Source organism: Cyclopterus lumpus, chromosome 19 (assembly GCF_009769545.1).
Source record: "Cyclopterus lumpus isolate fCycLum1 chromosome 19, fCycLum1.pri, whole genome shotgun sequence".
Lineage (NCBI taxonomy): Eukaryota > Metazoa > Chordata > Actinopteri > Perciformes > Cyclopteridae > Cyclopterus > Cyclopterus lumpus.
Genome location: NC_046984.1, coordinates 9783444 through 9800858, shown reverse-complemented (window position 1 = coordinate 9800858; position 17415 = coordinate 9783444). Strand labels below are relative to the sequence as shown.

General features: G+C 40.1%; 1 protein-coding gene across 1 annotated transcript in view; it reads left to right on the top strand.

Annotated features, from left to right (window-relative positions):
* The first annotated feature begins 4272 nt into the window (after window positions 1-4272).
* The window catches only part of ngfrb (nerve growth factor receptor b), a 28985-nt gene continuing 15842 nt past the window's right edge, over window positions 4273-17415 (top strand). The window contains exons 1-3 of the mRNA XM_034559489.1: window positions 4273-4605; window positions 8626-8767; window positions 13725-14081. Of these exons, the coding sequence (XP_034415380.1) occupies window positions 4552-4605; window positions 8626-8767; window positions 13725-14081 (553 nt within the window). The 5' untranslated portion in view covers window positions 4273-4551. The remainder of the gene's footprint in view (window positions 4606-8625; window positions 8768-13724; window positions 14082-17415) is intronic.

Below are 17415 nucleotides of genomic sequence, written 5' to 3'. Positions count from 1 at the left end.
GCCCCCAGAAAAAAGAGGCATCAATGTTGGCCCTCTTCAGCAACAGAGAAACAAAAAAACTTTGAAATCAATATTGGTTTCTATTGATCCAGTGAGGACAAGCATTTAGACACATGCCTGGATATCATGCAGGATGGAAGTACAGACGCGACTATAGAGAACATCAGTGTGGGTACACACGTTATAAACATGACACTGACACAGTGGGACTTGCCTTGTCTTTGGGTTCAGGTCAGGTCACAGTTGAACGGTCACCATCTCTACAACAGAGGAGACTCATTCATTCATTTATTCATTCATTGAGAGTTTTGGAGGGAAGTGACTAAGGCTCATGGTTAAAGTACAACTTTGCAATAAAGACGCTTCAGAGCATCTTGATCTGTAATAGAAACAATTTCACTGCATTTGTCAACACATTTTCCGTCCCAACTTTTCAAACTCTGAGGCTTGATCAGTGCCAATAAGCTTCAAAATATAATGCTTTGTATAGCTCTCCAGCCAGTGTCCGAGAACCAAATCCATTTATAAATTATAGGGGATGTAAAACAGACTAAATGGACCACATAGAACAATAGAATAGAATATTTTCTAAATACTACCCCCTAGAGCCAAAGATCTGAAATGTTACATATATGTCACAATGGGCGTTTACGTATAAATGTACTCCTCATTTGAAAATCATTCAATTTTACCTTCTTTGTTGGCTTAGTAACAAAGATATGTCTTTTTAATTGCACTTCCATAACACATATCAAAACCTTTCTGGTTGGGTTTAACCCCAAAATATTTTTCAGATTTATTTTACAAGATCTCCTTGGATGATCTTCTGTGCATCATGAACACTGTATTGTTCTTTCTTAACCATACTGCTAAAATTATTATAAAATTACTTTTAAATAGTACCAAAATAGGATAGTTAAATCTTGTTTGTTTGTGTGTTTTATTTGCTGATGTGCAAAACATATTTCATAATACATTTTACTAATAATTGAATCAATTTTACATTAATTTATGTTTACATTTGTTGAAATGTGTTTTGAATTCAACTTATTTTACTAAAAAATAAATGAATCAGCTAAATCAATTGAGCAGCTCATTACTATCTTTCTTATTGTGACCAATACGTCACATTGTTTTGTCTGAGACAATTATAAGATTAAATGTCTGCTTTGACAACCACAATATTTTCATAACTTTTTATCTATTAATTTGTTTAAGTAACATGGTTAGAACAGTTTATATGTAATGTGGTGCGGTTTGTTTGACCCATCCATCTCCAATCCCACCTGCGCTAGTGTGGACTATCTTGCTCTTAATACTGCGTCAGTGGCTCTGAGCGTCCAATAATGACGCGGGTGGGTTGACACAGGAGTTAGCTAAGAAGCTAACGCTCAAGACATTTGGCGAGTTGGGTGTGAGGTCGACCCAATAATATGTGCAAGAAAGAGTTAAACGTCTCATCTGATTAAATAAAACAAGATGATGCTTATTACTTTTTTCACGAGATGTGGCAGCTAGGGAACAGGCAGGGGAGGGTGTACAGTAAAGAGATAGAAAAAGGGGATAGACAGATCAGATCAATAAAGCGCAGATGAGGGAGTCCCACGGGAAGAAGAGGGGTGTGTTGCCATCTGGCCTGTCCAATGTTCACTCTGACACAACATGAGACCAATTGTTTTATCCCTGCAGCAGGCACACAACGAAATAAAGGATATCTGCACCGCCTCACCAGCCCGAACCTTCATTGCACATAATGATGCTGGTTTATTGAACTTGAAGTTGTTTACCGAATACACAACATAAAAGGAATGCACTGCCGGCACTGCAGTGCTCTCTGAACACAACATGATATCACTCTAGTCGTATTGGTGTGAGTGCTCTCAAAGTAATTTAAGGGCTTCCTCGGCTCGTCATATGATGCCTACTAATACGGTGCATTAGAAGAAAAGCTTTGGGCTGTGGATGGCATTTCCAGAGCTGGTTGTGCTCCTTTGTTGTTGATGTTGCTGTATGAGTGAAAGGTGGTCAGTGTTGGTGAAAAGAAAGAAAAACAATTTGCACATGTCGAAGATGGATACTCATGTGTGCATGGGAGATAAAATCATAAAATATAAACATGAACCAGCATGGTAAGCTTACAAAGACTGAGATTGATGTAGACATATGCTAACTAACACACGCACACACACACACACACACACACACACAAACACACACACACACACACACACACACACACACACACACACACACTTTCTTTGCACAGGAACGGTCACCTGGAACAGAATCCTTTTCTCAGAACATGAGACGGGACAGTAAATATCTCCAGGACCACCCATCCTCTGTCCTCTGTCCACTCATGGTGACAGATGGTCAGTGTGTGTGTGTGTGTGTGTGTGTGTGCACATCTGTGTGACTGAATGAGAGTGAGTCCAGACATTTGTCTATGTGGCTATGGGGCAAAATGAATACAGGGTGGTTTTCACATACAGATTTACATAAAGATGTATTGATCCTCTCCCCTCCTTTTTATTCCTCCAACACTGGCAAATGATCCAAGCAAAACATTGCTTGGCTTGCTGTTTTAGTTCCCTATAACTTCTTATAATACTTTTCTGGTGTTTGCTAAACATTTAGAAATGAGAAATTAGACATTTAGAGCTTACTTACTTTAATGTACTGTAGTTGTAAGTAGTCTTCATGTCCTCTCAGAATCAACATTTTCTGAGAGTGATTTCAGATTAAATAAGCAGTGATTCTCTTTGTAAATTACATTACATCACAAATTATAAATTACATTGGGCATACTGAAAATGAGATTAATCTATTGTGTCCCACATAAGTGACTCTGAAACTGATTTGATTTATTTCTGTCTGTCTGTTTCCCTCTCTCATGAATAATCTATCTACTCATAGCAACCCTGCTTCCTCTCTCTCCTCACCCACTGCCCCATGTCCCCCACTGCCCTCAGTCCTTACATGCTCTATATAAATCACTGTCTCATTAAGATGGTACAAGGCAGAAATGTCATTCTTTAATGTTAAAACCACACTGTTATATTGTGTCAGGTGTCATGTTTGCCAAAATAACAGATTTACACCTACATGTAATCATCATTCAAATATGTGAATGCTTGTTAAGTACTTATATTATAATATTTACATTTTCTCGGTCGGGAAAATAAAATGAGGCCTCAACCTAAATGTCAATCCTGTGTGGAACATGCATAATATTGCACACTTTAGTTAAAGCAGATGTATACTAAGCCCATGTGTGGCTCACAAAGATTGCCCTGCACCTTATGTCTCCGTATCTCCTTTGTCCTTTCACATATCAAGTGGTGGGGCTTCGCCACAATTACATTAAGTGATATGAAATCATTCATTTTGGAAATTCATTGTATGAGGACCATGCACAAACATGACACCGTGACACAATAAACCGCAAAACTCATGAACAACGTTGTCAATCTTGTAGGATAACATGTTCGGCAGGGTGGCATGTATAGTCATGATCTAGCACATGGCGTGTTCCCCTGTTTATGTCAGGGCAACATTTGGCCTCAGGTGTCAGCGTAATCCAACAGTGGCTTGCTTCTTTTCATGCATAGAGGCAACAGTGTTTATGTGCCATCCTGTGATTCCACCCAGTGTAACGTTCAAGAAAAACTGCAGGGTGATAATGTGTGTTTTGTATCTTAACTTAGGCTGTGGAATGATGAGAAGAGAGATTCAGGGGTGAAAATACCATCAAACTCTGATAAAGTTTTTATAAATATTTGCTGAGTGGACGCAGACGTGTGTGGATCTCAGGTGTCAGTGTGAGGTGCATTCACTGATAGGCAGTAAAATAGGGTTAGTTCAAGGCTTCAGGGACACTAACATTCACCAAGTAGAAATAGACGGAAATCTGCTGGATCTCCTTTGGGAAAAGTTAACTAGTGAAAGTTGAAGAAAAATTAAATGTGAGCCTTCGTCTTGCAGCGAGACTTAAATTCAGTTGGCACGTGCAGTCTGTGAGCCACTTGCTAAATGGGCGAATTACGCAAGACTACATTTGTCAGGTGTTTAATATTATAGGAGGATGGTTTGTCCAACTTACCAAGAACATCCCAGTGCATGATCACAGCTGTTAAAGACAGAGCAGGTTCGTGTGTGCAGCGTGTGTGCGTGTGTGTGTGCGTGCGTGCGTGTTAGTGGGCGTGGAGAGTGAGATGGCTTCTTCCCTGTAGCTGTTGAGCTGAGCGCGTCCGTCATATGAGCCCAGTTGGAGAAAAGCGCACCGCAGCCGAAATCTTCAGTGGTTCAATCTCAGCGGCTTTTTACACTGACTGGATCCTGCGCGCAGCCACAGCGTCTGCACCGAGTGGTTTACGACACACACGCACACACACATACTTGGTGTCGAAGAGTTAGCCGGATAGTTTCTTTGAACCAATAAGTTAACTTAAAAAGACCGGCAGCGATGACAGCCGAGCTCATTTCACCTCGAAGTGACTGAGACCCGCATCTCGCCGCGTCGCATCCAATCCGGTTGACCCTTCAGTGAGGATGACAAGGACGTACAGGATGAACTCCGCTTTCACACTCGTGCTACTTGGACTGGTGAGTAGCCTCTTACAAAGTCTGTGTTCAATGTTTGCCATGAACTTCATTTGGATATCACCTGCGCATACGTAGTTAGTTAGTAGTATATATATATATATATATATATATATATATATATATATATATATATATATATATATATATATATATATATATTTACACTTCGCACTTTCCTGCTTCCAGCCCTTATAGCCGCCATCACGTTTTGACGTTACAGGTTTTTCCCTGCATCGAAGTGTATTTTCACTTACTTTATGACAGTTTCAATTTGTCCTGTAGTTTCTGCTTGTAAGAATGTCTTTAGTACATCTTTCGGGTCTGGAAACTTTATGTCCTTGCACCTGTGCTGTCTTCAGTCCCGGGCTGACAATGTAAAGCAGAGCGGATGTACGCAGCAGCCATTTAGGTTGATACTCTATACAGCTCCAATTGCTGGATCTGGAGTTCCACCCTTCTCAGTTACATGTGGCCCTGCAGACGGCAGGACAATAACAATGTCACAGTGGCCTCTGTGAAGGAGCTCACCAATAAACCACGTGTTAATGGATGAAGTGAATGTACTGTAATTGTTCGCCATTAGCAGAACTCAAAAACAAATATCTTGATGGAAGCTCTGGGATGTCACATGTTATAGTTTAGTTTGTCTGTTCTGCTTTATTTTGTATTTGTACTTTTCTATTTCTCTATTGTGTTCATTGCCTATATGGCATTGTCTCCTTTGCCTCATGTATTTACTGAAATGTTTACTTGTATTGATGTTATGTTTTTACCTTGCTTCTATGTAGAGCACTTTGTAAACCCTGTTTTTAAAGGTGCTATATAAATAAATGTTTTATTATAGTCTCCCAAATTTATCTCCAATTCCCTTGAGACCGTGCAGGCCCAGGACGGAACTATATTAGTGTTTTATATATCTGACATGACATGGTCCGTCAGGGCTGCACAGCTTGTCAAGGTCCCAGTTAAGGAACAGTCTGCATCACTGATACATGACAGCTGCTTCCACTGATGGGTATGCATCCTCTGCAGGCTCAGCGCATGCAATATTGATACAACCCAAACCATCCTCCCTCACTCTTCCTCTCCTCCTTTCACCTCACACTCACATCCTTCTCTTCTTATCTGTCTGTCTATCTGTCTCCTCCTCTCATTTTACAACAGATGACGATTCAGCTTTGTTTGAGAAGGTTTTAGCTTTAATGGCATTGCCAATGGGGTTCCCACAGCAATTCAGGATCCATGGATTTAAATTAGGCCCAGCTTATTGGAAGGCTGGTATAGTGGAACTCTAATGGTTTAATAAGCGCTGACAGCTGAGGTCCGGAGGTTAAGTGCCTCCAACTTGAAAATTGACTGCAGCATTAGTAAGATTGGTTGCTCTGAAGTTTTGCGTCCAGATGCTTCTGCACATGCTTTTGTGTGTGCTTGTTGATGTGTGCAATCAACTTGCTCGTTGCTTTGGCTTCAGGGAGATCAGCTGACACAAGTTGAACCTTCCATCTAAGGAACGATTTCAGGAAACGTGCAAGTCGAGCTGCAACTTGCTAAGTACATCCTTTTCTTTCATTCCGCGAGCTATTTGCTCAAATCACATTACCCTCTAATTCATTTGTATGCACAATTTAGCAGTCATTAGGAATGCACTTTAATCTGAGTTTTAGGTCTTTGATATGCTATGGTGTTGCACACCCGTAGCTAGAACACAGTCATATAAACACTGAGTAGGAGCCAAACGCTGGAACTTGGATTCCTTTCAAAAGCGTCACTTTGGAGCAGGTTTGTTCACATGTGAGGCAGTTTATGAATTTGAGCAAACGTATGCGTGCCAGTGGGTGTGTACAATATATAAGGGGGAGGTTCAGGGGAAGCGTGTGAGACGGCAGATTTGATTCATCTCAGAATGAATGCTTGTTGTGTGTGAGTTAGAGAGTGTACTGGGGGGAAATAAGGAGAGAAGTGAAGCTCTGAAGACAGACAAATACAATGTTCTGCACTGTAAGAGTGTCATATCTCAAGAAAAATTAATTTCTGAAACCAATTTCCCCATATTCAGTTGGTTTCTGAACGTTTGGTAATACTAAAATGCCGAAACAACAGGATTAATGAATTAAATTGAAGTCAGATTAAGTTACAGTCTCCGCAGAATAAGATCAATGTCTTTGTTTCCCGAAAGTCTTCCTGTTGTAAAACAGGAACATTTATGAAAATGTCCAGATATTATCAGGCACTCCTCATGACACATTTCACATAAAAAGTTTCCCCACAAAGCCAAAGCTACATTTTTGAACATGGACAACATGGTTAAGTGAATACTGGAGATCTGAAGGTGAATGGGGTTGTGACATCATCAAGGTCAAGAGGGAGATGTGACAGCTGACTTAGAAGTGCCTGAGGGGACACTTGATGGTTTTTAGTGCTCCTCACTCTTGTCAGCAGCATTCCACACATACTTGAACTCTGATGCTTGACGATTTATGTTGAGCACACCTCTCACAAATGCACCCCTCAGTATACATATCTCATGCACGTACACAAACACACCCTTAAACTGTGTTGACAATTCTATGGCTTAATCTTACTAACATTCAAAAGGCAAAGAATGTCGCCGAACAATATTCAAATCAGTGAAGAGCAATATGGCTCCATATGAGAAAACTGTAAAATACGTTAAAATCCCACGTTGACTACTTTTTATGAGTTATGGTAGCAAAGAAAGTTCAAGATATAACTTGTTTTTGCCCTCTGATCTGCGGCTTGTCTGTCAACCAGAGATACACTTCCCAACAGAAGAACATCATAACATCAGGAATCAAAACAATGCCTCCTCATTTATCTGGAGGGAATGAAAGACATACCTCTTCTCTGGCTTGGTTTCATACAAGGTTTGCTTTGGAGATTGAGGTGTGTGGAAGATGAGAAAAAAAAGAGCTGATGTGAGAGCTAAAAGATTACGTATGATATATTGCAAAAGGTCACATGGACACAGAACCCTGGAAACATCCAGGTCTGGGCATGAGTGTGTACGAGTATACGCACTCTCATGCATTTGCAAATGCAGAGAGAGGCACACACAAACATCTTCATCAGCGGCCAAGATGAAGGTTACTGTTGACTGGTCTGAATGTGTGATTTGTTTTTACTTGTAGTACTGATGTCTGTGACTTTAGGTGTAGATGGGACTTTTAAAATGCACATATACATAGTAGCACTTTAGTGGCACTTAAATGGCTCTTACTGATAGCACTTTGTAGTTTAACTTTATTGAAGAAATTGTACTTTCTCGATTCTTGTTGTTCTGAGTTTATACTCATGGTTTAATGCATTTATTGTAAGTCGCTTTGGATAAAAGCGTCAGCTAAATGACATGTAATGTAAAATATAATGTAATATTGAATGTTGTATTAGAATTGAAGTTTGGCTTGAAGTGAGTCATACATACGTGTAGCGTCAGGTAAGAATTGTCGATACGAGCAGTGGTTTCCAAACTTTCTGCTTTGTGACCCTTTCAAATTAAGCAAAGTGTATTTGCAACGGTAAATCACGTGTCCTATGAGTCTACAATGAGTCCTCCTTTAATTGTGTTGTTTATACTTTAACAGGCTCGATAAGGAAAAGCTATCTAGTAATACACAAGAACATAGAAAAAAAAGAGAAAGAACCCAGAACAATGGACCAGTTTGGTGTCGCTGAAATCTGCATTTTGGTTTTCCCCATCCCATTAATCATCTCACACTCCCTTCGATTAATCTTGCAGCCTGTTGCACAATCCTGACGCCTACGCTGGGAACCACTGGTCTACCAAAATTAATCTACGGGAATCCCAGATGATTAAAGACAAAGTCTTTCTTTCTATTGCTTTGTCCTGTGAAATACTGGATGTTTTTACCTCTTTCTGGCCTCTGGAAACTAAACACTTTTTTCTGTTAATGTTCTACTATTCTTATGGATGCTGCTGAATCTAAATGTCACTTTGCTTCTCCCAATTTGAATGATCTCTCTCTCTCTGGTGATTGGCAGGTTGGGGCTGTGGCCAATAAGGAGGATTGTTTGACAGGTCAGTATACGGCTGGTGGAGAATGCTGTGAGGAGTGCCAGCCCGGCGAGGGCGTCGTCAAACCATGTGGAGTCACACAGACTGCCTGCGCCCCCTGCCTTGACAGTGAGTATCACGAAACACAGTTGTTATATATACAGGAAGGAGCTGTGTTGGTCACATGCCTGAATGCAGAGATAGTGACACACACATCGTATCATGTATTCAGTTGTGTTTTTTATGAACAGTGGTAGTGATTCAGTGTTTCATATGCTGTCACTGTGGCAATCTCTGTAAGTTATGTCCTCCTCATGAAAATGCTCTTGTGTACTTACTGTCCTTGAGGGAGACACATGGTTCAAACAGCGGTTTGAGCAATGCAGGATCGTAAATTACAGCGATGTTTCCGCAAAGTTTGAATTAAGATTCAAAATCGTCCTGCTGGACATGAAGATGGGTTTCTGTAGTTCTTGGCAAAACAATCTTGTTTTAGTATGACATCAATATTAAGTTGCTCTAGTGCTAGTGCTAGTGGTTGATTAAATGTTAAATGAAGTAACTCTGACAAATTCAGGATCATAAACAAGACATTGTAAAGAAACTGTATAAAGTTACCATATGTAAATGAACAACTAGAGAATTCTGTTATATTTTTGAAAATCTAACTACATTTTAAGGATCTGCGGTCACCCTTTTGAAGGAGAAAGGAGGAGTAGACTAGTACTGCACAGATCAACTAAATGGAAATGGAAATGGATGTTACAACGTTGTTACAGCATGTTATAAAACACACACCCTCGATAGAACACCTCATCAAGTCCAACATTTTGAAGAGGTAATTCCCTCTGTGCGCCGCCATGTTGCTGTGACGTGTGTTTATGTCGGTTTCCGACTTGAATGATCGCTCCGCTGCACTTTTACTTGTCGGAGGACGTTGCCTGCAGATCATTGCACTTCAGCAATGTTACTATAGAATGTGCGCTATAGAAAGTACAGCTAGGGCTGATTGAAATGTCATTCGTTTTTGGATCACACACCAAAGTATTGAACAAATAAAAATGTTGACTTGATGATGGCGCTAAAAAAAAAATTCAGGGGATCACCAAACTATAAGGATAACTCGTCTAAATGTATGACACAACATTGTGTGTGCTGCAGGAGCTGGATGGAAGTTCAGAGGATGATCAAAGTCACACTTTGATTACAATCCAGATATAATCCAGTTTGGACCGACTGTACGACTGACATTGCCCCGAGTGAGGCTAAAGAGCACAGTTTTTTAGATCAGTCAATATCATAGACATCTGTTTTAATTAAATATTATGCAGATTGTAGCCTAAATGTAAATTCTTAGAATAATTCAGTTGTGTGTAATAAAGTAGATGCCAGAGCTCACTACATAACTGCCCTCTTCATGGCCCTTACCATGTAGGGAGAGAAGCTGTGCCGGACCGTAAGACTTCATGAGGACACTGATGTTAAGAGGATACAAGAGTGGGACCAACTCCAAATGTTGTTTCAGTGGAAGATATTTAAGGCATCAGACAAGTTATGTCACAGAGATTAAGATGTAAGCAGTGTAGAGTTTGATTATACAAACATGACTGACTGGTGACTGAGGAGCTTAAAGGGATATTTAAGGATCTTCTGCATTTCTGCTTTATTGTAGGAAAAACAAATAAACATTTCTAAGTTGTTGTTTTTGTACCTCTATCATGGGAGGTCAGCTAGAGCCTGCAGAGACCAGGGTTGGTGCGTCCCTAATAGGAAGTGGTTGTAAACCTCTGTGAAGGAAGCCAAACCCTGAGCCAAGGAGCCCCACAGTCATAAAATATTTCAGACTCAAAGGTCATGAGAGAAGTCACAGAGAATATGGACAGAAAATGATTTATTTGTATTGTTATGGGCTTCTTTGGAATGATTTATGCTTTTATAAGTGTCAGCAGTTACATCTTAAAAATATATTGTTGCCCTGGACTGCTTATCATCGTATGTTCTATTTGTATAAAAATGATATTTTAGGCTTTAGCCATGTCTCTGATGGTCCTGCTTTCTGTTGCACAACATGAAGGCTTTCAGGTGATAACTTTCCCTCTCACAGTGCTTGTTCTGCTCAAACATAAACAAACACAGACAGTGACATGCTCTTAAAACTGCCATGAGGCCAGACAGGCTCTGCACTGACTCATGGAAAAAGAGAAATGCAAAGCGGATAATTCTCCATCAGATAACATCACAAAGATATTTTAAGAACACATCAAAAACATTGATTAGATCAGTAATGCAGGCTGAAAGAGCTGCTGTGTGCGGGGGTGGGGGGGGTTATTTAGTCTCCTACATGTCAATCAATCATTCACTAAACCCGGCCCTGAAACAGTGACTGTCCAATCATAGCTTTGCAACCGTAACCATGCATTGCAGGTCTGTCAATCGCAGTGATACTCTATATATTTATATTTATATTTTCTCAAGTAAACTGCAAACGTTAGCATGTGTAGTGGCTAACTAGCTAACTACGTACAGTAGCCTATAACTCAATCCAGCATTACTGCCATCAATTATTTGTAGAATTATAGATTACGTTAAATTACCTTCTCAACTAGCACATCCACTGTGTGGTATTTACTCACTATTTGGGAGACAGTCTTGCTCCTATTTCAGAGAGTAGGCTAACGCTAGTGGCTCCATCCTGCTCCATTGGATTTGTGGAAGTTCACGCTCTAGTACCCGAGATATTATGTTACGTTTACTGGGCACATTGGTTAGTCTTCATTCGAAAAGCTAAAAGTAAAAACAAAGGCTACTTGAAGTATGAAGATACTATAAACACAGTAAATGTACCTTTAAAAAAAAAAGAAGTAATCTTTCGACATGTCTTTGCGTGTGTTGTTTCAATCATTCCGCCCACTGTTGTGGCGTCTAATGTGCACTAGCATCCATTTATAGTAAACAGACTATTGTTTCCAGACAGCGCTCAAGGCTTAATTTACAAGATAGTTAACAGGGGCCCGGCTGATGTGCTTAAAAGGAGGGCCAGCTGAAACACATGGAGGAGTTTGGATGAATGAACAGATGGGTGGAGATTAAACTGAGCAATTACAGCTATACAGCTGGAACGGAGACAACTTCTCAGCCAGCAGCTAATGGTTCATACACAAGCACACACACCTACACACACACACACACACACACACACACACACACACACACACATACAAATGTGTCCAGAAGAACCCATGCAGACACAAAACTCCCACACATTCACCCAACACACACACCTCCACTGCGCAGTAGCCAGAGCGGATGAAGTCAGGAGTCCTTTTGTGGGTCTTGAGTGAAGAGGCGAAAGTACTGTTACGATACGATATGCTGAGCCAGGAAAAGACCGTCTGTAACCCCCCCCCCCCCCCCCCCCCCCCATCATGCTGCAGGCTAACGTTATTAATGTATTGACTTGCATTATTGATGCATGGCATTATGATAATGGCTCTGAGAGTACTCGTGGGGAGAAAGGGGAGCGAGGGTAGTCTGAGTGTGTATGTCTGTTTGAAGAAAGGGAGGGTGATGCAGGAGATAATGGGGTGAGGGGTGGGGTGGGGGGGGGGGGGGGGGGGGGGGGGGGGGGGGTAATAGTGTGTGACTGGACTGGTGACTGGACTGGACGATAGTTTGTCCACTTCCATAAAGACATAATTAAACAAAAATGTAAAGGACCCACATTGACCCACAGATTCATCTCAAATGACAGAGTCTCTGCTTTTGTTGTCTCTGTTTATCTGTCCTCATCAACCCTTTCAATCTCTGCATCATCAGAGCGTTTGCCTTGGTTGGTGAGCCAGTGACAAAGACTGAAAACTTGATATGCTATGTCACAAACCCCCGCCGTCCATCCGTCTCCTACCACACACAGTTTAATTTTGTTTTGTTTCAGCTGAAATACAAACAAATACTTTACTTTAGTGTTGCAACTAAAAGTGTGTGTCATTGTCAATGATTAATCTGCCGATTACTGTCTCCATTAATCAATTAAAAGTTTAGTCAATGAGATTGAAGAAAATACAAATTACCATCACAAATTCTTAACTCCTAAAATTGTGGTATCATATTGCTTGTTTTGTCTGACCAACACATCATGAATAAATATATGAAGTTTATTATCACAGAAGACAAAGAAAAGCAGAAACATTTTTCACAAATAAGAAGGGGGAACTAAAGAGTTCTCTCTCTCTCTCTCTCTCTCTCTCACACACACACTCACAAGCTGCTCTTACAAATATGTTTAGTGTGTTTCCCAGTTCTCTATCCAGCCGAAATACAATTCCATAAAACATGCAATATTGATTGCGTCCCCTGCAGACATATCTGTCAGGTATACAAAGAATTTATGAAACATATGTGATATATGTAAATTCATCATCTAAATAAGCCTATAAAAACAATGTGTTTGCTTATACAGTACATGTTTTCTTTTAAATCGTTTCTCGCCCAAACTGGCATCTAAGTTGTTACATATTCACCAGGGGAGATGGCCTGAAAACAGAAATCCTAGGTTGCTAAATGTTGCACTTTATGACACACATTTAAAACGACAACTTATGGTGATTTGAAGCAGAGGTTTTCAATTTTGTATACATTTATTTTTCAGCTAACACAATGCAACTGACATCAACTAAATTAGCTGCGACCTAAACATAGTATCAAAGGCAAATCAAGAGAAAGGGATAATTCAAAGTGCATTTCAGAACACACACACATACACACACACAGACACAGATCAGGAGAAGTGTGCATAGTCCTACATAGGCTAAATAAAGCACATATTATGTTTACGGTATTCACATTTGTTGCAATCTATTAACTAACTTTTTTAGTCTTTTTTTTAAATCAAATAATTAATAAATACAAATGTTATATCCGACCCCACTTTAAGAATCACTGGTTTAAAAAAAGCATAGTAAAAAAGCATATATATGATATAATCTAATGATATACTAACCATATTATTCTTTAATAGAGAATGTACTTTTTTGTTGACTCAGGCTTTTGGTGGTTCAATGGCTATTTTCTTTGCCTCTCCCTTCAGGTGAAACCTTTTCAGAAAACTTCAGCCACACAGAGAAATGTAAGACCTGCACAATATGCACAGGCCTATTTCGCATGAAGGCACCCTGCACAGATTCCAACGACGCCACCTGTGTTTGCAACTATGGCTACTATATGAATGAACTCTCTCAGCGGTGTGAACATTGCACCAGATGTCCTGAAGGCAAGGGCATGCTCCTCAGCTGTGAGTTTGACCATGACTCGATGTGTGAGGAGTGCACCGGGGACACCTACTCGGACCAGGAGAGTTCTCGGGAGCCCTGCATCCCCTGCACTACCTGTGATGATGCGGAAGTGTTACAGCTCTGCACCGCTTTCACTGATACAGTTTGTCAAGGTAAGACAATTAGCTCACATATGCTTAGAGTGAAGTGTACTTTAATCCACAGTGTGCCACATTAAGGCCTTCAAAACTCTAAAACCATCCTTCACATTCTTTTGGTTAATTACATTGGGTGGGTTTGCTGTCGACATGTTCACTCATACGCTTGTACAGTACAATTTAAGGCTATACGTGGACCTCTGAACGGACTTCTGCTATGCAGAATCTCGCAGCTTTGACATTTTGGGATATATATACTGTATATATATATAGATAGATAGATATTATCTATATATATATCATCACTTTTACAATATGGGCACTTTCATGCAGACCATTAAGTTCAATATGTTCTACATTTCTGTGTAATGCAGACTTATGAATAATAATAATAATACATTTATTTATATAGCACCTTTAAAAACAGAGTTTACAAAGTGCTTTACATATAAGCAAGGTAAAACATAACGTCAATACAAGTAAACGTTTCAGAAAATACATGAGGCAATGAACACAATAGAGGAATAGAAAATTACAAATACAAAATAAAGCAGAACAGACAAACTAAAATAGGGGAAACTGCATAAAAGGACGACATCACTTGAAAGCAGTTCTATAAAAATGGGTTTTAAGAAGTGATTTAAAAGAAGCTAGTGATTCTGCTAGTCTTATCCCCTCAGGTAGGTCGTTCCAAAGTCGAGGGGCTCTGATGGCAAAATCACGGTCACCCTTTGATTTAAGCCTTGACTTTGGAACGGCCAGAAGGGCCCCACCGGAGGATCTAAAGCTGCGAGTTGGCTCATATGGGGCTAACATTTCAATGATGTAGCTTGGGGCCAGACCCAGGCGTGCGTTAAAAGTGAGCAGCAAAATCTTAAAATCAATTCTAAAACTAACAGGGAGCCAGTGGAGAGAGGCCAGGACTGGAGTAATGTGATGCCGTCTGTTAGAACCAGTCAGAAGCCTAGCTGCTGCATTCTGGACTAGTTGGAGGCGTGACAATATGGGTTTGATTTTTGAGATTATTCTTAATTGAAAAAAGCAGGACTGGACACTTTTTTTGATCTATGATTCAAAATTTAATTGAGAGTCAAACATTACACCGAAATTTCTGGCAACAGGTTTTAAATAAGCAGCCAGGGGACCAAGTTGACTCTTGATGAGACTGGTGTTAGTGTTCGGGGAACTGAATAATATGACTTCTGATTAGGAGTTATTGAGCTGAAGAAAATGTTGAGCCATCCAGCAGTTAACGTCAGAGAGACAATCTAAGACAGCAGCCAGGCTCTCTGGGTCACCAGGTCCCAGTGGAAGGTATATCTGTGTGTCGTCTGCATAGCAATGAAAAGATACGTTGTGTCGCTGGAGGATTTGGCCGAGTGGAAGCATGTAGATAGAAAATAAAAGTGGACCTAAAATTGAACCTTGTGGTACACCACAGGTAATGTGAGTCGTGGAAGACGAGTGATTACCTATGGTGACCGAGTACGATCTTTCTAAAAGGTAAGAATAAAACCAGCCAAGTGCAGTGTCCTTGATGCCAACCCAGGTTTTGAGGCGATCGATTAAAATGGCGTGATCTACAGTATTTATGATTCATAAAAGCTAGGAGTTGTGTTGAAACCACTTTTTCTAAAACTTTTGATAAAAATGGAAGTTTTGAAATTGGCCTAAAATTGGAAACAACAGAAGGATCAAGCTTAGGTTTCTTTAAAAGAGGTTGTACGATTGCATGTTTAAAAATCGATGGGAAAGGAGCTATTTATAATTAATAAAATACTGGGCCCTACAGTGCCAATAACCTCTTTGAGAAATTTAGTAGGAATAAAATCAAGGCTGCATGTGGCTGATTTCATGTGTGATATAAGTTGGGATAAAAAGGGCAATGATACAGGCTGAAAATGACTAAAATAGTTTTGAATGTCCCTACTGGTATGTAAAACTTGGGTTGGGGGGGTAATTTGTTGTCTTATTTCATTTACCTTATTATTAAAATAATGTAAAAACTTCTCACAAATCTCTTGTGAGGCATCAATAAAATGACAGGGGGAGGGGTTTATGACCTTGTCTATGACCTTGAATAAGACTCTGGGGTTTGAATGATTGTTTAGGTTTTTGATAGTTATTCATTGCCTCTTTCCAAATATTATAAAATATCTGGAGGGCAGTTTTTTTCCATTTTCTTTCCTTTCTCCTACAGTCTCTCTTAAGTTCTTTGGTGGATTCATTTAGCCAGGGCTGTGGTGTTCTGTTTAACTTATTGACCTTGTAGGGGGCAACAGAGTCCAGAACAGTCTGACAGGTATGAGTAAAAAGAGAGACCAGTTCCTCAGTATCAGAATGTGGATTAAAAGCAGTTAAAGAAGCAGCAGTAAACACTGTGAGTTGTGGGAAGTTGGGATAAAACCACACTGAATAAAATTGCTTTGTGATCAGACACACAGATATCCTTAATTGTCCATTCAATCATTGAATTAGGCCTTCATGGAATTGTTTTATATGATTTAGGAGGAACATTTAAATTCCTCAAAAACTGATTTAATCTTTTAACAAGTCACTTGATTCATTTATTCAGAGATTCATTATTTATTGTTCAGCTATTTAGCAAACGGCTGTAGGATGACCCTATCAAAACAGTGGTCAAGTGTATCATGAACTTCTATGGAGAGCCAGTAAAGCTCACGATGGCCTGAATAGAGTCTATGTGAGCACATATTGGATGTCCAGCATTGTGCGGACAGCACGATGCACTGGACATCCACATTGTCAGCCACATAACCACATCATGACAGTGCGACACTATAGACGTTGTCGGCCCATCAACCCAAATGCCAGGCTAGGGCTAGTCTCATTGTCTTTACGGACTCATCCCATCCACAGATACAAAGAACACATTCTTTCTATGTTGAGGGTTTGGAAGGAGGTCATATCTCTCAACGCAGCACTGCATTTCTTTTATACCATTGCACCCTGTGGGTATTACACTCCAAAACACAAATTCCTTACAACTGCAGTCACTGCTCATTCTAATGACCTGATGCCTCACAGATCAAATCAATGCTTCTATGAAATGACAATGAAATGAGTGTGTGGATCAGCCATGCAACGGTTTGAAGGATGTTGTTATCACAGTGGTGAAGACAGAGGGAGTCTCAGCCTAAAGGGATTTGTGTGCCTCTCCCATGATCCTGTTGGCCTGACTTACAGTTTACCCCATGAGGCTAATTGAAGGAGCTTCTAATGAGTAAAACAGACACAGATATATTTTGGTGAGTTTTTTTAATTTTGTATTTATAAACTTAAGTCACATGGGAGGATTATTTAAAGGCCCTAAGGTTATGATCTTGAG